The 22,426-nt window shown below is 37.2% G+C and overlaps 1 protein-coding gene across 6 annotated transcripts in view; it reads right to left on the bottom strand.

Moving 5' to 3' along the window:
* LOC145998923 (CCR4-NOT transcription complex subunit 1-like) overlaps nt 1-21,916 on the bottom strand; it is a 133,307-nt gene extending 111,391 nt beyond the window's left edge. For all 6 annotated transcript variants that reach the window (XM_083135699.1, XM_083135701.1, XM_083135702.1 and 3 more), the window contains exons 1-5: nt 21,610-21,916; nt 8,748-8,957; nt 4,490-4,670; nt 3,627-3,728; nt 756-916 (exon numbers count right to left, since the gene is read on the bottom strand). In XM_083135699.1, the coding sequence (XP_082991825.1) occupies nt 756-916; nt 3,627-3,728; nt 4,490-4,670; nt 8,748-8,957; nt 21,610-21,711 (756 nt within the window). In that variant the 5' untranslated portion in view covers nt 21,712-21,916. The remainder of the gene's footprint in view (nt 1-755; nt 917-3,626; nt 3,729-4,489; nt 4,671-8,747; nt 8,958-21,609) is intronic.
* Between the last annotated feature and the right edge of the window lie 510 nt (nt 21,917-22,426).

Genomic DNA, 22,426 nt, shown 5'->3' with positions numbered 1-22,426 from the left:
GGTACAAAGTAGAAAATTTGGTCATATTGTTGTTATTTTTATGGGTACAAACATATAATTCTTATCCATTTGAATACACTTACAGTTAATTTTCCCACATATTTTTTTTTATTACGATTGCCTATACACAAACGTACATCCCTGACGAGGCTACCAGACAGGTGGCAAAATCGATAGCAATAAAAAACTATCAAAAATGAATTATAAGTGGATTAGAATGGATTACCTGTCTCCATGTAACCAGCAAATGGATATCTCTAGATACAATGTATAATTCTTATGCTCTAGTTTTTCAAGGCAAATGCAGATTCGTTTTCAAAGTAAAACAATTGCTGTCACCTGGTTACGATCCCTTCATGTTCTTCAAGGAACATTTGCACATCAGTGTCTCCCTGTAGTAATTTACATTTTATTTCCACTGTGGCTGTAGCTATATGAAAATCTAAAAAATATATATTTACCTTTCTTAATTGTAATTTGAAAATATGTAAATGTATCCAGACTATACGACTCTTACAAAATTTACAAATATTTGTATATTCATTACTTCTTTGGTTGTAGGTTTTAAATAATACACTCTATGAAAATGTATTGTATTGTATTCACCAAATCTTCAATACACAAATAAATAATAAATGATTCCTCTAGCATGATACCCTGATGTAAAGGGAGTTCCATGTTTATGAATCTGAACAAAACCACGCTTGCATCATGTTGCTAGTCAAATATAATTACAGGACCTGAAGATTACTCACCATAGTGTTAGCCATACTTGTGTTATCTTGGTTAACCTTATCCATAGGCAAGTCTGGCTTGTTAGGATACAGAAGAGGTGCCAATACAACTGGTACCAATTCTCTGGGGAAATCTCTACGCAAATTCTTCAGAAACGCTTCTTTTGTTTCAACTCCAATACCTGAAAATTACAAGCCAAGGTGTCATGCTTCATACTACTTCACATAAAAACTTAAAATAAGTACTGAGAACATACAAATAAAGCAAATATAATGAATAAACAAAAAATACATAGAACAATTTCAATACTTGGGGAGAAGCTATTAATATGGATGCACAAATAATGCATTCAGAGTGAAAGTTTCAATACACTTCAAGAGTATTTTCAATTTTCTGTTAAAAAGCAAGGTAGTGGTATCATTTCCTGCCATGTTCATGCTGTGCTGGACTTCACATGCTATCTTTGGTTTCATATATTTGAAACCTCCATTCGTCGAATCTTTGTATGTTTTTGGTGCCTTTTCATTTACATGTTAGTAACGTCTTGGAATTAAAATTTCATTTTCCGGAGTTTGATGAAAGTTGATTTACCTGGTCTCTCCCCCTGACCCTTCAATTTAGGTTTATGAAATGATTTTGTTAGGGTTTGGGTTTTGGGAGCATGAGATCAAGATGACAAAGAGGACCAGTTATACTACTGCTTTTAAATGACAAGTTTTATGGCACACACAGGAAAACTGCAACAGGACTGCGGGAATGTTGGAAGCAAGCATAGAAGCTGCAGGACCTTCCATGAAAGAAGTAGGTTTTCCATAGGAAGTGCCTGTTCATGATAATTTCATACACCAGAAAGAATTTCTCACATGACAAATACTGATGTTACAAGCCCCCGTATGACAGTACTTGTGAACTCATCTCTGCCAGCACCACTTGTGTGTTCTCATGCGACAAAAAACGATGCTCTAGCTGCAATTTAATGGTGGGTGTGCACTCTGATCTCTGCCAAAAATCCCATGACATTGCTCAGTAATGCAGAACATTTCTCGCACAACAAATAACGATGTTTTGGCTCCCTTTTGATGCTACTTGTTGTCTGCCTAAACACTGCCACTTTGCTGGGTGATGCAAAACATTTTGATAGGTGAAAAAACTGGGAAACACCCATTTCACTGAGTATTTTGAGATACGTTCTGCCTCTGCAGTTTAGGTGTAACACGTGTGAGTGGATGAAATATATGATGAACCCAACACACTACCCAGCACCCCTGGCTTTGTAACATGTTACAGCTTACCACCCTTCCATTGAGGGTGGCTGTTGGAAAATTTTTGAATGTACACATCAATTACACAAATTACTCTCACAAATGAAATTCCTAATATGCTAAGATAATTCAAACAATGATTGAAATTTTAATTCATCGAATAATTGAATGGCTCGGGAGTAAAACTTGATTGATAACCCACAACAGCATGAAAAAGAAAAACACAGGAGAAAATTCGTCCATAACGTTGTCATCTATAGATCACCCAGATGTTCCAGTGCGTTTCTGGCTATCAGCAGCTTCTGAAGGAACTTCATTCACTATTGTACAGCAATTGGAGACTACAGCAACTGAATCCAATGTTAATTCAATTTTGAATGAAGCATGGGTTATCAATAGGGGCACATATTTTTGGTAAATAAAAAAGCAAAATTTCGTTATCAATAGGGGCACATATTTTTGGTAAATAAAAAAGCAAAATTTCGGTACAAAAATAGAGTCAATTTCAGGTTCAAAAATGGTAAATAAAATAAAATTTCGGTGTTATAGCGGTGAAAAAGCTGTATATAAAATGACTGTTGGTTTTAAAAATATGAATATAATCCAAAATTACACAAAATAAACATATCCCTTCTAATAAAGTGAAGAAAAGTAAAGTGCTCCCCTGTGCATAGCACCACGCCATGAAGGCGTATAGGGGGTGTGGGGGTAACGCTCCACACTTTCTTGATCCGGTCATGTGTGGGGGTGATGTGATCAGCATCACGCCCCTGACCGCCTTTACCCCCCAGGGTTTCCCCCAGGTACCCATGTTATTCGACGCTGGGTGGGCGCCGGGGCCGCTTCCATCGTTAGAAAAGTTCCCGGATTTGAACCGGCCGGGGATCGAACCCGGGACCTTGAGCATGGTAGTCAGACGCGTTACCGACTGAGCCACCGCGGCCACCTTCTAATAGTACATTAAATCATTACCAGAATATTAAATATATTCCATTTTGCTTCTCAAATATTTACAGCAGAAATAATCAATTTTCCGTAAATTGCATAAGTCACAGGATACTTCAGACTTCAGAAAGTATCGTGTCGGTATATAAACGGTAAATTCAGTCTTTGAGAGTCTATTTCGCATTTTCCACTTCATTTCCCATCATTTCGTGACAAAATAGGGTAGGAAAATGCACCTCACACCTTTCAGAAACATGAAAAATTAACATTAGAATGTGTTATTTCACATTTCGTGTTTTCGTCAAAAATGAAATATGCATGCCTCCAGTTATCAAGTTTTACTCCTGAGTCAATCAATTAATAGAGACCTGTTGCTTCATGTAACCTTAAGGGCCTTTCTGATGGCGCAATGGTAGCGTTGTTGCCCTGTAATCGAGGGGTGGGTCCTGGGTTCGATACCCGGTGGAGACACATAGTGGTTTGAATCTCACTTTAAACTGTAGGTCCAGTTGCAATAGCCTTACTGTGCATAAAGTGGACTTAAAACACCAAATCAACCAACCAATCAATCATGTAACCTTAAACATCAACTACACGCAAGTGAAATTAAGGCATCTTGCCATCACCACTGTGGAAAATATCAACAAGCAATACATGTACTTAAGAACAACAAAAATAGCTTACCAAACTGATCCTTTGGTCCGTGTAATAGATTGCTCAGTATTAAATGCAAGACTTCAGGAGTGGTGTCGTGGAGACCACCTTCGTATTGGCTGTTACCACTATCTGAAAACAGTACATTCATTATCAATATGAATATTAACACAAACAATAAAGCCGAAAATCATTAGAGTAAATATACATCACTTGACTATCGAACTGATGATGAGCACCTGGAAATTGCACTTGTACAAACTTTGCATGAAAATTTGCCCTCTTAACTTCCAGGAGAAAGACCTTTGATATTACGTTTGTTAGGTGACAAAGTTCAAAAAACTTAAAATGCGGGAAAATGTAAGATCAAGGAAAATTGTATAACATTTCAATCAAGATTGAATGTATAATGAGAGAAAATGTAAAATCCAGGAACATGAAATTGTGGTTACTCTGTAAATTGTTTTACTGTTACGAAGTCAAAATTATGCACCGATATCCATAAAACAGTTACTCACAATTCCTAGAGTAGAATCAGGTTGAACTTATAATAAACATAATACAATTTGTATCCATAGCAAACACTAGATATTTTCTGAGTGTATTTGGTATTTTGAAAAAGTGATCAGAGAGGAAAGGACAACCACCACATATTTTGTACATATAAATTTTCTAATTTCTAAGGATCTTACAACTACTAAGAAAATCAGCGATCACAGCAAAAATATGATTTACTATGAAGAATTGACCCATAATGAAATACCTAAGAAAACAAAAGATATTTTGAATTTGTGCTTACTTTGAATAACAATAAATATATACAAATTCACTTCATTTATGTGCCATAATCTTTAATATACATACATATATATTGGATATTTACTTGTACTTACCAGAGTCAACGTACGAACGAATAAGGTCAGGTAGCTTCTGCTTTACAAACTGTGCTGCAAAAGTACAAGTGTAGGAGTTGGAAGACTGCAGAAGGGCCAAACCAAAAACCACTTCCTGGATTGGTGTTAGTTTGAGAACTTTACTAAGCTGAGGAAAAAACTGTGCGGAAGGCTTCAAGCTCTGTGGAAGGAAAAAGCAAATGAATACATAAAAATAAATTTGGAACAGAAACATCCATGTTAAACAAGGTTTTATTTGTAGGAATAATAAACACAGTTCACTACTACATACAGTGGTTTTACAGTAGTAATTAGCAAACTGGATCTGTGATTTGTTGCTTAATTTAATTAATGTGTCCATTTTGTACCATTACATTAATTGAAACTAGAAGTTCAAGGGAAGGAAGAATGTAAGGCAGCTTTATGTAAGGTAACATACCGCACAGAGGACGGGGGGGACAACCCTCGGTAGTCAGGAAGGCCTATGGCATTAGTTCTTTTTCACGGGACTTCGATGTCCACCAGGGGTGCCCAAATTTTTCTATATATATATATAGAAGCTAGTAAATGCTTGAGCAATTTGAACCAGGACATATTTGACTATGCTCATAAAAGGAAAGTGCTTCACTGTGGCATGAAAGCAAGTTTTTAATGTGGAGGTAGGCCCAATATTTTTTTTTTATTCTTATTTTTTTATGTCGCATCACTGCTCTACCATTTTTGGCTAATTGCAACGATGAAGATAAGTGACTATGATGAAGAGACATTCACAATTAACACTGATGGACAGACCGGGATTCGAACCCAGGACTCCTGGCATCATAGTGAGCTGTGCTAACCACTCTGCAGCAGAGATAAGCTACAGACTACGTACACCAAAGATAATGATTAACATCTTAATTTCATTTTGTTTTTTTACAGTACTAAAGTGGGTTTCTCAATAACTGGCACTACCAATATACACCATCAGAATAAAAAAATCACGTCTCTCAAAATTAAAGTGTTGGGATAGAAAAAATAGGTAAAATAAAAAAAAAAGGTAAAGTGCTCCCCTGTGCTTAGCACCAAGCCATGAAGGCATATAGGGGGTAACGCCCCACACTTTCTTGATCCGGTCGTGAGTGGGGATGACGTGATCAGCATCATGCCCCTGACCGCCTTTACCCCCCAGGCTTTCCCCCGGTTACCCATGTCATTGGATGCTGGATGGGCGCCGGGGCCGCTTCCGTTAAAAAAGTTCCTGGATTTGAACCGGCTGGGGATCGAACCTGGGACCTTTAGCATGGTAGTCAGATGCGTTACCGACTGAGCCACCATGGCCACATAGACCGTGCATAACTTCTAACAAAAAAATTCGATGTAACAAATTAATGTTGTGGCTATGCTGTAAGAAACACTATAACAGATTATTTTGAGGACTGATTATTTCTTCCGAGAAGGAGGAGGATAGAGAGATTAACACCCCTCGGGCAAAATGAACTGTCCTTACTATGCATTGTGTAAAGGGACAAAGAAAAAAGCGGTGAAGTTTTTCGAGCAGTGTTTGTAGAGCCTTTGAGTGAAAGGCCGCATTGCTTCGTGCGTTGGCTGCAGAAGTTTACATGCAGCAGTTGGCGTCGAGATCTCTGGGTATGGAAAATTCGCGAATTTGATAAGTGCTATCGGCAGCAAGTTGCAGTTAGATATTCGTGGACTGTTTTTGTAGATGTTGTTTGCCTAGTGGACAGTTAACAGTGACCTATGTTCCGGACATTTGAACGTTCGCGTGATTGGGAAAAGAGCGCGCGGAATTTTATTTAAATACAGACTGTTTTCTCGTGGCACCTTTTATAGGGCGAGAAGTGAAAAGAACACTGCAAGGGTGTAGTTGTGAACTAAGAATTGCTAATCGAGGTGACGATGTTGATACCAAGTTTGACCTTTGAACTATGAATGAGGCGGTGAATTACTTCGAGGGAAAGAAGACATCAAGGAGCTTCTGCCAATTGTTTCCTCCCCCCCTAGTGTCGAGAGCTCTCGAGATATTTACTTTTATATCGGAAGTGTTGATTACATTAAAAGTGAAAGCGCAGCACTGAGTAAATTTCGTAAGTAGGTCGACCATATTCTTTTAATTGAGGTTAAAGTGTTTATTTTCTGTTTATTAATCCATGTTACTAACCTAAGATTAATCTAAGGCAACTGGAAGTAATTTTGGTATTAGTTTTAACTATGTAAAACAAAGCCCTCCAGCTTTCCAGGGCAAATTAAAAATTTATTAACCGCTAGTTTATTTTAGAAGTTTGTAATAAAAAACAGTAAAGAATCCTTGGGTTTTCTTAAGCAGTTTTAAAGTGTAAATTAGAAATGTAAAACCAAAAATATGTTCTAGCGTAAACGAAACTGCGACACAAAAAGTCCAAAAACAACTTTTAATGTTATAACACAAGCTGATGGAAACACATTGAGGGGTTCACAGCAAAGTGGTGTAACTCATTTCAAGACAGTTTTGAGAAAAATATATATTTAAACAGCTTAGTAGTATGTTTAGCTGCTGGAGCACAGTCATAGTGGTGCCTCTATGAGCTAGAATTGAAACTTCGGAGATACTTACTTCTAGCACTGAAATGTTGAAACTTCAGTTCTAAATTATACACACAACTCCTTTTACATTTGTGCTCTGAAACTCTTTAACTGCCATGAATTTTCTCAGAGAAAAATTTCAAATATGCAAAAAAAAGAAAATTAAAAACTGCATGATACATAAAACTTGACAGCACAGGTTGGAATAACACTTAAATTTATATTTTAATATTTTTGCATAGAACTCTTAGTTGATACAAAGTAAAGTTATAATCATTTAGGGTGACTGTTGACAGTCAAAACATATAACAATCAGCAGCAGCAAAAAAAGACAATAATAATAATAATAAAATAAAATGTCATGAATCGGCAAATTTGCATTCATACATTCATTGCAACGTAATATTTTAGCTCACTAAATGAGCAATTTAGAGACTAAGTAAACCAGGGCGCGAAATTTCCGGTCGCCAGGTCGCCATTGGCGACCAAAAGTTTTGGGCTGGCGACTATAATTTCGTTGTTTCAAATGTGTGTCAAACACGCTTCAAGACTTCACCTCTTGAGAGAAACGACAGAAGTTATAGAAGATATTCTAAAACTGAGTGATATCCACACTATTAGGTGGTTAGCCAGCAAAGAACGTGCAATAAGAGCTCTGTTGCAACCATGGAAAGCTGTTGTGACCCATCTTGAACAGGTGGCCCATAGAAGAGACAATGATGGCGCTGAGGCTAAGGATTTGCTGAAAATTTTGAAGCAATTTAAATTTGTTAAGCTTCTGTACTTCCTTTTGGATTTCTACGGGCAATTGAACCCTTTAAGCGTGGCACTACAAAATAAGAATCTTTTGATTTCATCTCTGAAAATAAGAATTGAACACTGTATTTCAGTTGTGGCTGACCTGGAATCTAATGTTGGACCAAGCGAACAAGATTTCTTGGACCATGTATCCATTTCAGGGAAGATCAGGGATGTGCAAGAGTTTCAGACTGTTAGAGGAAACTTAATTAACAATGCGAAGGTGTACATCACAGAAACATTGCCGTCTATGTCAACAGATGCGATTGCATCTCTGCATGTTTTCGACACCTTGGGTTGGCCTCCCAAAGAATATATTCTTCAGTTTGGGATAGAAGAAATAAAGAAGCTCACCATATACTTGAACCCGATCCTTTATAATGAGAAAATGGATGTTCTGTCAGCAGAGTGGACAGAATACAAACTTTTGTTTCCTTCTCCAGCTTTGAATCAGATGCTGGAGAAGATCCACAGTGCCGATCCACAGTGCGGAGTGTTCAGCAAGATTCCCCAATTTGCTCCAGATTTTGACATTTTGTGCTGTTCTACCAATGAGCACAGCCTCATGTGAGGGAGGTTTCAACTATCACAACAGACTCAAGACTACTTACAGGAACTCTCTGCAGACTGAGACACTGGATGATTTGCTCAGAGTTTTCGTAAACGCCCCCCCCCCCCCCCATCCTCCCTGTCAGAGTTTGACCCAGCAGCTGCGATTGATAAGTGGTACTTCAGTGCAGAACGACAGCGCTACACAAACATTAATTCCTAACTTTTTAATAATTGCTCATATTTTTATTATTTATCAATATAAAATAGTGGCGACCAAAGATTTTAGTCCGGCGACTGACTTCAAACTTGAAATTTCATGCCCTGAAGTAAACTAAATAAAGCCTACCTTTTGTTGGTTAAGTGGGTTATCGATAGCGTAGCAAAGGTTAGATATGAAGCTCGGTTTGGTTACTAAAGCAGAGCACTCCTGAACAAGCAACTGAGTTTGATGAAAGTCCTTGCTGCTGGTTTTGCTCCCCTCAGCACTGAAGTCAACGTGTGAGAAGAGACAGCGCAGCAAGTGTCGATCTGCCTCTGGACCGTACAATGTCACCAGCTGAGAGAGAAACATATTCGTATTTTTAATATACCACTCACAATATATACACAAGGATAAAGTGTATTTAAAATATACCAATCAATTAATATAAATAAGAGGGATGGACAAGACATTTGCTTTATACGTACAAATAAAGATCATATTAACTAAGCATTGACCTTTTGAGTCCCAAGGCCATTTTCACAAGTAACCCCCTTGGTCCCGAGCCAATTTTGAGCAAAATGCACAGTTTCAATTAAATGAGTGTAGATCGGAGGCTAATTGCCCTAGAGAGATGAGTGATATACCGTTGTACACGGAATGAACCAGAGATTCAGACTATATGAAATTTATGCAAATTCGGCATACATGTGGTGGGGGGAGGGGGCTAACTCTCAAAATTCCAAAATTTCAGGAAAAATATGGGGTCCCCCACCCCAAGAAAAAAGTACATGACAGTGTCCACATGCACATGGAAATGATCGCTGACATGTAAGGAACACAAAAATATTTGCATTATTATCATATGACCAATGTAACGTGAGTTGTACCCCCAATAGGAATGGTGGGCACGCCACTGATTCAAGCTTCAAAATGCAGCGGTACCTTCGAATAACTTTAGCTCAGAGACTATTTGCCCTGGAGATATGAACAATATACTGTTGTACGCGGAATGAATCACAGATTCAGACGATATATAATTTATGCACATTCGGCGTATATATGGAGGGGGAAAGTGGGGAAACCCCCTGAAAAATACTTTTTTCTTTTAAAAAAAGCCCCCCCCCCCAAAAAAAGGATATAAAAAGTTCAAAATGCACATAGAAATTATCGCTGGCATGTAAGAAACAGAAAAATATTTGCATCATTGTCATATGACCAATGTAACATGAGTTGTACCCCTGAAACAAAAGGCTTGTACGTCACTGTCTCAAGCTTCGGAATTGAGCAAAATGCAGACTTACATTGAAAGGACTATAGCTGAGAAACTAAATGCCCTAGATATGAAAGATATACCGTTGTACGCAGAATGAATCACAGATTCAGACGATATATAATTTATGCACATTCGGCGTACCTGTGTTGCAACTTGTGGAACACTTGTGCTCAAAAACAAAGGTTTCCTTCAGCGTGCCTCAAAATTTCATTCTCACAATGCACATTCAACAACCTCTTCCCCCTTCCTTTGAATGCAGTTACCAGGCGGGAGTGAAAAGCATTGCTTTAGAACAACAAAGCCGGTCTTCCTTTGTCGGCAAAAATTTTCCCTTGAAAAGAGATGCAAAAGAGAAGTCCCTTTTCCCCTCCATTTTCATGAAGAAAAAAAAGTGCAAGAAACATTTCTGTTAAATACATGTGTTAGGAACAATATTTTAAAAAAATCGAAATTTTAGCCCAAAATCGAGAAGTTCGACCGAGACGATTGGGACCCAAAAGGTTAATATTTATGAAAATAACAACAAAATGGCAGAATTTCACACTAAATTACATGCTACTTACTGATCAACAAAACATTTGCTAACTTTATCCATACACCAACATGTTAAGGGAAAGGTGGAAAAATTGCTTACTCATGGCTAAGCATGCAATGGAGATTAATGAATTGTAAAGACACTTATACAAACTGCACTTTCAATCTGCTAATACATACTGTTTCTAAAGTCGTGCAACCCAAACTTTGATGGCTTATAACATGAAAACCGTATGAGATATTTACACTGGGTTTCCTGCATTATTAAGCCTCATCCATACAGATATTTTTCAATGCTTAACATTATTACTTTACTCCACACAAGACATTCTGTAAATTAATTAATGGTAGATGTCAGCATTTTTATTTTCATTTTTCACAATGCAATTTTTGGGTGAGAAACATATGTAAGAAGTTATCAAAGGGTCAAAATTAGACATCATATGACTAAGCATGTGAATCTGTTCATTGCAACCAATATGGGTCATGTGCAGCATGTAATAGGTTTGGGACTGTTTTAAGTTAAAAAAAAGTGCCACTTTAGGAGCTTAACACTTTAGCTGGCAAAACTAACAGGTCGAAATTTTCTCAAGAGACGCGGGTCACATGTGCCTTAGTATTAACCCTACATTTGCATGAAAAACCATAAGACATTATTTTGCACTGAAATTGGACTCCTAAAATGACCCTACGCTAGCCCCAGGCTTCCTGGAATTATCCTCACCTACACAGCTACTGTGCCTGGCCTTTTGTCAACCGCTGGACCAGCACCTTGTGACAGCATTTACACGTTATATCTACAAAACTAACAACAGTATTTCATTTGTTTTTTGTTCATTAATATACATGCTTTTTATAACAAGGAAATGTTATTGGGAACATTATAGTACTACATGTATAAGTTTTTTTGTAAAATCTCACACAATGCAAACGAAGACTTAGCATTTTATATCTTCCATCATTGGGGATGAATAACGAAACACTTCCGTTGAGAGGACTGTTATTCAGGACAAAGATAAAACCAACTTCAGCTTTCTATGACAATTACTTCTTGTGCTACGATTTTTTATTTTTGTGCATTTGAAAACACCATGCCTGGAAAGCCTGATCCTGTAAAGGTACACTAAGTCAGCCTCGTGCACGGTTCTAGCCTCAGTGTATAGGGACTTTTCAAGTGCATGCTTTTCAAACTTGCAGCAAAGTAAAAAAAAAAAGAAAATATTTGTTCAATAACTAATTGTCATAGAGATAAATCGGTTTTGTTTTACTTTCTTAGAGACAGGGCATTCAGTGGAGGTGAAATTGAACTAAAGGAAGAACACAATTGAACTAAAAAAAGGTATTAGACATGCCCCTGCGGCCAGCACAATATACCGAAAAGCATGAAAGAATGTAGCTGTGGTACATTCTTACAAGTATGCAAAGTTTCATTCAAGCAGACTGATACTACTTGGCTAAAAAAAATATCAACAATGTATAAGAGTAGCAGTGTTGCCAGCTCATGGAAATAATTTCTGGAATTTCACTTATAGCATTGGCCCTTTGGATGCTGGATGGACCAAATTTGAAGGGAGGCTTGATAAAAAAAAACAATCTTTGGGATATGTAATGCCTGTCCACCAATTTGAAAAAAACAAAAACGAATAATGCAAAATTTTTAAAAACTGGGCCTTTACTCTTGTAGCATGTTATAGCCCTTTTTATAAAATCTATCCTATAATACAACAGAGGTTCGAGTATGTTGTACCTTCATAGGTATACAAATGCTAAAAAAAGAGACAGAACTGAAATATCACGTGTAGTTTTTAAGAAATGGCATGGTAATTGCTAACCATTTGGTATATATATATTCCATCCGTATGCTAAAGGTTACAGTTTCCCGAAATTAAGACACCAGTCACTGTGAGGTACAGCAAAACCAGAGCATTTTTCTTGGAACACCTCTTGAACATGAGTACTACATATGGTGCTGCAGTGAAGAGTCAATCTGCTTCACTCGCAGGCTCCAGATTTGCTGCAATAGTCTTTGCCTGCCACTGAGGAATGGTTCTCGTCATACTATAGCCAGATGGGTGAGGGGCAGTGGAAGGGGGTTGCCCAGTTTTATGAGACCGCGAAGAAGTCAGTGGTATCCTCAATCAGTGATGCCAACCCTAGCATAATAGTTATAAACCTAGCAAAATTTGAACTTTGTTGGCACCTAGCACTGTTTGGCATAATGGAAAAATCCAGCGTCATCTCAAAAATGGACGTCCTTGGGAAACAGATAAATTGACTTCTAATAAAGATATTTTGAGGAAATATACATTAAAAAATAATCTCCAGATCTTCGTTGTTCTTATCCAGCGAACTTGTATCAAACTAAAGAAAGTATGCCGATCAAGGAGCAAGCTTTTACAGGGCCTGGTCCATCCTCTTGTTTTCATCTTTTCGTTATACTTCCCGATTTAACAAGTGAGAAACATTTTATAAAAGGAAATATGTAGATAGTTAGGGGACAGAAATACAACAAACGAACGCGTTACCAGTCGTCGAATATTCTTCAACTTTTTTCAAGCACTTCCATTTTATTGAATGGTCGAAATTCATAGTGTTGCTTAACTATAATAAACAATCAACAACACAGTTCAACGCTCGAAAATAGCTGCATAAATTGAACTTAAAACTATTACAGTCATCAGAAAATGATAATAATAATGGACCCTAGCAGAATTTTATCGCATTTGGCATAATTTAAGAGTTGAAACAGCACTTTTCTCTTATCAGGAGATTGCTACGAACAAAGCTGTCCTCAAGCCACACAACAGGTAGGGAGGGCCTGCAGCTAACATTCTAATTTTGAATTTGAATTTAAAATTTTGGGTACGTCAGCACTTAGGCTATTTTGCACCCTTCACATTATATGGGGGTCAGCCCCAGCTAACATTATAAATGCAATGGCTAGTACAAGGTACACAAACAAGCAATACGTGATTGTGTAATTGAACGCATATTCGAAAACTTTCCTCTGTCTGTTTACCATAACTTCCTACACCCAAGAAAATCCACAAGTCGCCACTGCTTCGAGCTCTGTCAACTGGCATGCAACAGCAGCATTGCTTGGTGCAGAGAATATTACACTTAAAAAGTCCAATGTTGGTGCAAAATTATATTTTATGATTTTTCATGAAAATGTATGGACTTATGACACATCGTACCTGCATCTCTTGTTTATAAAATTTCAAGCTTACGGTTTTGCCAGCTTAGGAGTATGCCCCTAAAATGGCACTTTTTCACAAACCTCATAAATCACCGGTTCCAGACCCACCAAATGTTACACATGACACATATTGGTTCCAAATGACAGATTAACATGGCATTAGTCATCAGACATTTAATTATGACCCTTCGATAAATTCTTAAATACGTTTCTCTCCAAAAAGAGGCATTCAGGAAAAAAAATAACACTAACTTGCTGAGTCGAGTAAATTGGTAATGTGAAGCACAGAAAAATCTCTCAATGGATGAGGCTTTATACAGTTTTAATGTTGTAAACCAATCAAAATCTAAGTTCATTGACTTTTGAAACACACTGCACTTTTTCATTCAAGAAAAAACACACTACTTAAAAAAAATTAAAGGCACACAAATTACCCACATAAGAGCGTAATTGAGCATAATATCAAGACATTGCGTAGAAGTTGTTTGTGTATCATGCCATCCACATGTAACAAAATGTGAAAAAAACATAAAACTGTGGATGAGAAGATTTAATTCTACACCATCACACTGTGCTCCTTACATGGTTATCTACTATAAAAAAATAAATTAAAAAACATGCATTAAACATAGTTTTCTTGAACTTGAGCAGAGGCGCAACCACAAATTTTTGTCTGGGGGGGGGGCAAGTACCAGGATAAACGTACCTATAATAATAATAATAATAGAGCATGTGTTTCGAACAAACTATCTGAAATATTTTTTCAACATGTTCAATTTCACATTAGCTAATATGGAAAACAAACACACACTGAATGATAAACGCATTCCGAAAATATTATTTTGTACATAACATGCATAACTTTCATGTACAAGATATGTTTTACACATATGCAACACGGATCGACATGAAATTAGAAAATACACATGCAACATGCTAACACTAAATTGTGTACTTATTCAATACATATATACAACACACATTATTTAAAAACATTACAGAAAACGATGAAATTGTGAACAAAGCGAGCAAGAAAATATCTAGATCCAATTTGTACAACTCAAAACAATATTGATTTAATAGGGTGCAAAAAATTTTAACGGGGCACCATGGCATTCTCTCTTTTAGAATTTTTTTTCCATTCATATCTCTCGGTGCCCATGACTGTCACCCGCCGCTTCCTCGCTGCGGCTCTGAAGTTGACGAGACTGAGAAAGATAGGTAAGTATTGCGAGCGAAGCGAACAAGAAAATTTTACGAAATGTATTTTTATTTGCTTAAAATTTGAAATTAATGGAGACAATTGCTAATCTGTGCCATTGGCAGTCAACGTTTACCCCCCACCCCCCTTGTGGTTGCGCCACTGAACTTGAGTATGTGTGTGAGATACATAATATACTGTAGTTAAGGAAGTATTACACACGAAACTAATCCCCAGTATTTTCACCCCCATCAGTACATATATTCAGTTTCCTTCCTTAGAGCCTAATAAACACTATTCAATGATTACGAGATTAATGTACTTTCACCAAAAGTGATTCTGATATCTATGAATTCCTTATGTATTATTTAATAAGTTACCTTTTAAAAGTGATTTAAATCAGATTTTTTTAAAAAAAAATCACCTGATTTAAATCAAACTACCTTGTCAGGGAGGGTTTGCAAAACCAACCTGTGATGAGTATAGGGTAATCTCTTTATTAAATTATATTTGTTAGTATGCCAACAATAATAATTTTCTTAATTATTCTTCAGCAATTTTGTATATTATTGTTTCTAAAAAGATTTTTCATATGAGTGATGTGCTAATTGTAAATTGTATAAAGTTGTGTTGAAAATCATCCAAAAATATATGAAATACTGAAGTGTAAATTTTGTACACAAGATTTACTTTTATTTTTAATAAAAATATAAACAAGAGGGCACTTAAGTAATATTTCCTTCAAGTTCATAGTTTTAGATTTTCAGTTACGCATAATTTATATTTTTTTTAATTTGTCATTATAGATTCCAAAAATTCCACTCTCCATGGAAATGCCCAACACAAGATGAAATTTTCAACTTTTACCTCCAGTGTTATCCGACAAGATATTGAACTTGGTCAGACTTCCACATGTACAAAATTTGTAAGGCATACAGCGGTATTCCACAAAAATTGCCCATACTCCATGTAAATAACAAAATTAATCAATATGAAATTGATTACTATTGTTTTTAGTTCCATTAAGGTTTAAATGTTTGTGAATGCATATAATTGGCACATTTCACCAAATTAAAAAAAAAGGCTAGCATCTGTAGGCTACATGATTCACAGACAAATGAAGTCAAATTCTATTACATTTTTAAAGCATCACACACGTAACATGATTTTCATGCATTCAGGCTATGTCATCATACTCTAGTTCTTTCATTTGTTAACAGACATCAGAAACTACTTTATAATTCTACGAAATCATTTCAATACGAATATATTAATTCAATCTCATGTCTAGAACCTTACATTTTATGTGTGAAATGTCAGCACACATGCTGGAATGTACAGCAGGTTAAGGAAAAGTTGCAAGATAAACATGTGTAAATAATCTTTAAAGTTTCAAGAAACATAAGTCTAGAATTTACAACATTTATAAGTTGTAGTTGTCTGATACCCTCTTTTTGTATATAAAAAAGAAAACATTCGGTACAGTTTCAGATTGTTTTATGTTGGTTTTTTTCAAATTCTCCTAGCAGAAAGACTAATTATCGTAGAATTTTGGAAATCATTGTCACACTAAATTTGAACCTTCCTTAAAGTAATGAGCACTGTTTGGTTTCGAAAAAACATTATTTATGTTGAAAAAAAAAAATTAAACTTACCTTACACAAGCATGCGTGCTTTCCATGGACAAGGTATTCTCTGTTGACAAGCAACAGTAAATATCGAAGAGTAGTGGGAATGAATGTAGAAGTAAATCAGATCCTTAGTACAATGCATTTACGGACTTTATTTTAATGTTAAGAGAACCAAACCGGCCCAAGTTCCTTTCGTTTTATTGCGATTTCATCATGATACGAATGCAATTTTTACATGGTTCGATTTCGATTTACTTCTGTTAACAGATACTGCGGAGTTTTAGCGATAACTTACTGGGTGTTTTTTTGACACAGGTTTTCCACTTCCATATACTCCTATGTAATCCTACCGTTGACAACAGCCATTTGTTTACTATCGTCTTTCAGACGAACTTCCGCTTCTCTGTGAGGTACGAAGGGGTTTTCGGCATCAGTTCACTAATTCTATTCGTTTACGTGCAGTGTTTGAATGTGTACTTTCGTCTGGCAGGGAAAATGTTCGGAGATACATGGAACAATACAGGCTTCACGAAACTTTTTCAAACAACTCTACAGCTTTTCAGTGGTGGTTCGACAATGGTTTCCTGCACAAATGTCATTCTTGTCCACACCACAAAACACCGATGAAGTTATACAGTCCCATATTGAATCGAGGATTCAGAAAATTTGTATGCCAAAGGAAACCTCCAGGTGGGGGCTACAGATATTTATCCAGGGCCAAGGGAACGTGGCTTGAAAATGTGATTTAACAACTGTGTTTAGTCTGATGTATAGTTTCGCGATCGATGAGTGCTACGAAACTGCTATTCGGGAAGCCTGAAGACCTGGTTCTAACATGCCTTTAAAGGGAATCTATAGAAAAAGGCAGGTAGCTGGAGCATAGCAGAGGCGGGGTCACGGGGGGCGGAGCCCGGAATCTGTGGGCAATTTGGGTCAATCTTTATGATTTTTTTTGTTTAGCCTGAAAAAACGACTGTTATATATCTATCGGTACGGGTGGGAAATTTTCAACGTTTCTCGTATCGAAAATTTCCTGGCTTTGTAGGGAAATTGCAAATTTTTCCACTTCTGAATGCTGGAATTTTAAAAATTTCCCATCTCGCACACCCCTAATTACTACTAGAGTCGACGAGCGATATGAAAGCGGCTGACCTTGACAAGTCTGCGCAGAGAGAGAGGGAGATACATTTCCACTGTTGCCACCTACTCACATTCGGGGTTCTCGCCAGCTCTTACAAAAAAAAAAAAACAACGGCTTACATTCGAACAATTGTAAATTGCCGCTGCATGGATATTATTGCAACAATCGATACCAATCCTCCACGAGTATTACCAGAAAGCTTTAGACAATCGTATTGTGCTGTAAATTAAACATGTAGAATCTTGAAAGTAAGTGAAAGAAATTAAATATTTTATTGACCATTATTGAATAGAGAAAAAGTTCTCTTGCGAGCCGATTTTTATTAAGTTAGATTTGAAATAACTTTCAGTGAGAAAGTTACAAAGAAAACTCCAAATGTTAAGTTCGTATAATATTTACAGCGATATGTTATTCGGTTACTGAGAAAATGAGAGAAGAACTTGATTCATTCTTTTGCGGTGCAGCAAAGGCAACTTCGTTTGCCGCAGATATCATGCGCCGGTCTTGTGGCACTCGCAATAACATAACAACTGTCTGGCATGCATAACATGAACTGAAAAGAAAAATTAAAATGCCATTTACTTACATAATGCTCATTCCGTACTATTGTCAACCTCGTCACTTGATTCAAGTTCTTCAGAATCTGGGTCTTGCAAATTTATAATGACCTGCTCGATAACATCCTATCTGACTATTTCACGCTGAAAGTCATCTTCTTGTATTTTCTTTGCACGTGCCAAACAATCTGCCCACTCGGAAACACCTATTCTGTCTATTGCTTCATGAGTCAGTTTCTCTACGTCGGCAATTTTGTCAGCTACGTACCCTTCAACTGGGCCAAAATCATTTCAATCGGGTTGTACTGACAATGATAAGGTGGGAGAGGAACAACTCTGTGACCATATTCTCTTGCTATTATATTGATTTCGTAACTTTTGAGAGTTGGTGCATGATGTTTCACCAACTGCAACAATTCTGCTCGGGTTTGCATGCTTGTGTGGGAAATGTTCCTTGTTACAGAGCCATGCCATAATATCCGCCTTCCTTGTGTTCGAACAAGGCGTTTTATCCACTTGCAAGGAATGTATGCTTGCGTTGTCCATTACAATCACGGATTCAGGAGCGAGAAACGGCAAGAACTGCTCGCGAAACCACTTTCGAAACACAGCAGACGTCATTTCTGAATGATAGTCAGTACTGTTTGTTTTGGAGCGGAAAATCAATTTACTTTGGGGCACAAAGCCTGTAGCAGCTGAACCAGCATGACACACTATAAGACGAGCACCTTTTCCTAATGGCACCTTTAACCCACCAGAACCATCACTCATTCTCCAGCAGCTCGTCTTCGTGTGATTCTGGTTAACCCAGGTTTCACCTAAATAGTACATATTTGCAGTACCAGCTTTCCTGATTTCGTGCATGGTTCTGAGGAAGATCACTCTTGCAGCTGCAACATCACCCCTCCTCATTAAAAATTTCCTCCCGTTGTTGCCTTTCCTATATCTGAACCCCATGTTTTTCAAAATTTTTAACACTGACCACGTACTGCCTGCAAACCCAATAGCTTCCTTCAATTTAGCCCCAAGTTTCACTGCAGTAGGAAATTCGCCATTTGCGTACATATCAAATATAATATTATGCAATACCCATTTATCAAAATCATCCAAGTGCGTAACATTCTTTCGCCCATTACGACGTTTGCCAGGCGAGCGAAAAGACAACCTGGCTTCCTTCACAATCATCTGAACTGTACGGAGACCTATCCCACATGCAGCCGCTGTACGCTCCTGACATTTGGCAACACTGCTCCCTGAAGAACACGAGGCACTATCTGCACTGCGAGATTCACTTTGGAAGAACTCACACACTTTGTACACCATATCTCGCGCTTGTTTGTGTAGAACACGACACTTAGGTGTTTCTGTAGCCATCTTGCACACATATATTGACAAATTTTTGTGATCACACTGAAGAAACACGAACAGTCACAACGAAAACCAAACCGATTCTTACCGCTCGAAAAACAAAAGAATGACATCGCACGTTTTCCCGGCAGTCTGTACTTCCTCTTTTTGCTACTGCGCATCGAGGCTTGTTTAAGGTCAGCTGCTTTCATATAGTTCTTCGACTCTAGATGTCGCTACTGCTTGTCTCAAACACGAAACCCCTTCGGACCTCCTGCGAACATTCGGGAAGAGAGGAACAGCTAGCGGTTGTAGTCTGTGTCATGCATGAAGTTTGCGAAATGGTGAGTTTTTGGCACGGTACTTTTAACATCTTATATTTCACATAATTTGTGCTTCCTTCAGGAGATAACTGTGCTAATTAGCTTCCGTAACGTTTAAATTACCTCAGCAGTACTTCACGATGATTCCTTTCACTTCCATAAACGGAGAATGCCTTGCATATCGGGAGGTGACATTGTTGTGTAAGGTATTTTTAAAGTATTTTTTTCAACACTAACAAGTACTTTTTCGAAATCGAAACACTGCTAAATACTTTAAGAAAGGTTCAAATTTCGTGTGACAATGTTTGCCAAAGTCCTACGATAGTTAGTGTTTCTGCTACAAGATTTTGAAAAAGAGCATAACACAATCGGAACCGTTACCACCAAACCTGACCTGCCTAACATAACCACGAAAGCATATATTGAACAAAATCTTAAATAATCGCTAAAACTTCACAGTATGTGTTAACAGACATAAATCGAACCATGCAAAAACTGCATTCATAGCATGATGAAATGGAAATAAAACAAAAGGAACTTTGGCCAAACATTCTATAGCCTACATGTACAGAAGATAAAGGGAAAATACTAAAGCCCACTACCGTAATCAAGGGGTCCCGGGTTCGATACCCGGTGGAGGTACATAGTGGTCCGGATCCCACTTTATAGGTCCAGTCCCGATTAGCTTTACTGTGCATAAAGTGGACAAATCAAACAAAACAAAGTCAACAGGAAAGTGGATCTAAACTTTGGTAATTTAATTGATAAGTCTTGGACTCATTTGATCGATTTAGTTTATTTTACTATGCTTTTATGCCACTTCTAGTTAATTGTGAAGATTGGGATGAGTGAAAATATGATGAAGAGACACTCACAAACACTCGTGCCGGGATTTGAAGATGGGACCCCTGGCATCATAGCATGCTGTGCTGACCACTCCACCACAGGAGCCGGCAATAAGACTTAGAAAACGTTCATTTACAATAGTGTGACATTATCCCCAATATCAATGTGTTTATTCATCATTAACCATTACAATAATGCAATAAATGCTAAATATATTTGAGACTGCCTGTTGGTGTACACAAGAACTAACATTTTGTGTGGCAAAAGATATAAAACACATTACAGGCTTAATAGGTAGTGAGTAAAAATAAAATAAATGGAAGCTAATATAAAACACATTACAGGTATGAAGTGAAACAAAAAATCAAAAGCTATGCAAATATTGCGAAAAAATATTACTAGGTTATAAATGCGATCGCAAACGCCCGATAGAACGCAGGTAAACTTTCCCAGAAACTACCTACGATTTCCATCCTGGTATCACCTCTATCAGGCCTATATTGTGTGCCAAACCAGACTTTAACTTCAAAAAAAAAACATCTTAAGTAACATCATAAAATAAACTATAAAGTTGCCAATCACAAGGTGTATACTCACTACTTACAACATAAAACATATGCTTTCATTAATACCGATTGTCCAATAACAGGTTTCTCAACTCAATCTAATGTTAGCCACAATGAGCGATCTCGAAACTTACCAGTATCCAAGCCTACATTTAATACACTTGACCGTTTATACAAGGCTTGGCTTGTGTTTAAAATATAATGCAAAATATTATTGCACTTCACATCTTCACAAGAACTAAAAATTTAATTACGAAACCACAACACTTATATGCAGTTGTTTATTTACTTTCCAAAGGTTCCATTACGTGTATTTGTTGACCTCAAATTTAGTACAGAAATATCAGTCGGTTAGTGCTTAGTATGTGCCAAATATAACGATACTTACACGAGATATTTCCTGAGCACTTGATTTGTAGTTTTTCTTTGTCAAATTTTCAACCAAATAACTTATTTGTGACAAGGTAAAAGACAACGAGTCCAGGTTCATAGTTCCATGAATACGGCCTCGAAAGCTTCAAACACGTTTGAAGCTTTCTTTGGTATCCACGAATAGCTTCCCTGGGATCCCTTCTTCTTGTAATTGTAACTTCTACATTGATATAGGCCTAAGTCCAACATCGGGATGAAATTTTAAGACTTTTCTCACAGCAACATCATGGCGTACGCATCACATATCACAGAATTTCACCAGTTCGTGTAGTTTCGCAGAGAGCTTCGTCAAATTTCGTTGTGCTGACGAGTGATGGAGTAGTCTTTTTATACAGCATGTTAGCTTCAACTTGTTTTTCCCTTTATGTTTGTTTATTTCGTATCGCTTTTCAACAGATTAACTTAATTGTGACTTTACAATAAACGATGATTGCTTTAATGAAGGAACAAAGACAAAGAAGCAGCATGTTGAGGTCGGGACCTGAATCCAGATTCCAGAACGTTCAGTCACGGTTAAATTAATGCAAAAATTCAGTATAATGTTCATATTTTTCTTAATTGAATTATTAAAACTTGTCTAGTTCTTTATAGTGCATATATCAGTAAATATAACACACATCATTGAAAATAAAAAAAATAAGAAAACTTTCATTGGATACAGAAAAATGACAGTTACAAAGTGGCGGGAAATCGTGCGGGCTCGAGTTCAGTGGCGTACGAGCCAACGGTCAAGATAATAGCATATGATAATAGTATGCAGGCAGGCAACCAGG

This window comes from Lepisma saccharinum, chromosome 14 (assembly GCF_977018435.1).
Source record: "Lepisma saccharinum chromosome 14, izLepSacc3.1, whole genome shotgun sequence".
Lineage (NCBI taxonomy): Eukaryota > Metazoa > Arthropoda > Insecta > Zygentoma > Lepismatidae > Lepisma > Lepisma saccharinum.
The sequence above is the reverse complement of the archived record's forward strand: the minus strand, read 5'-3'. Positions and strand labels throughout refer to the sequence as shown.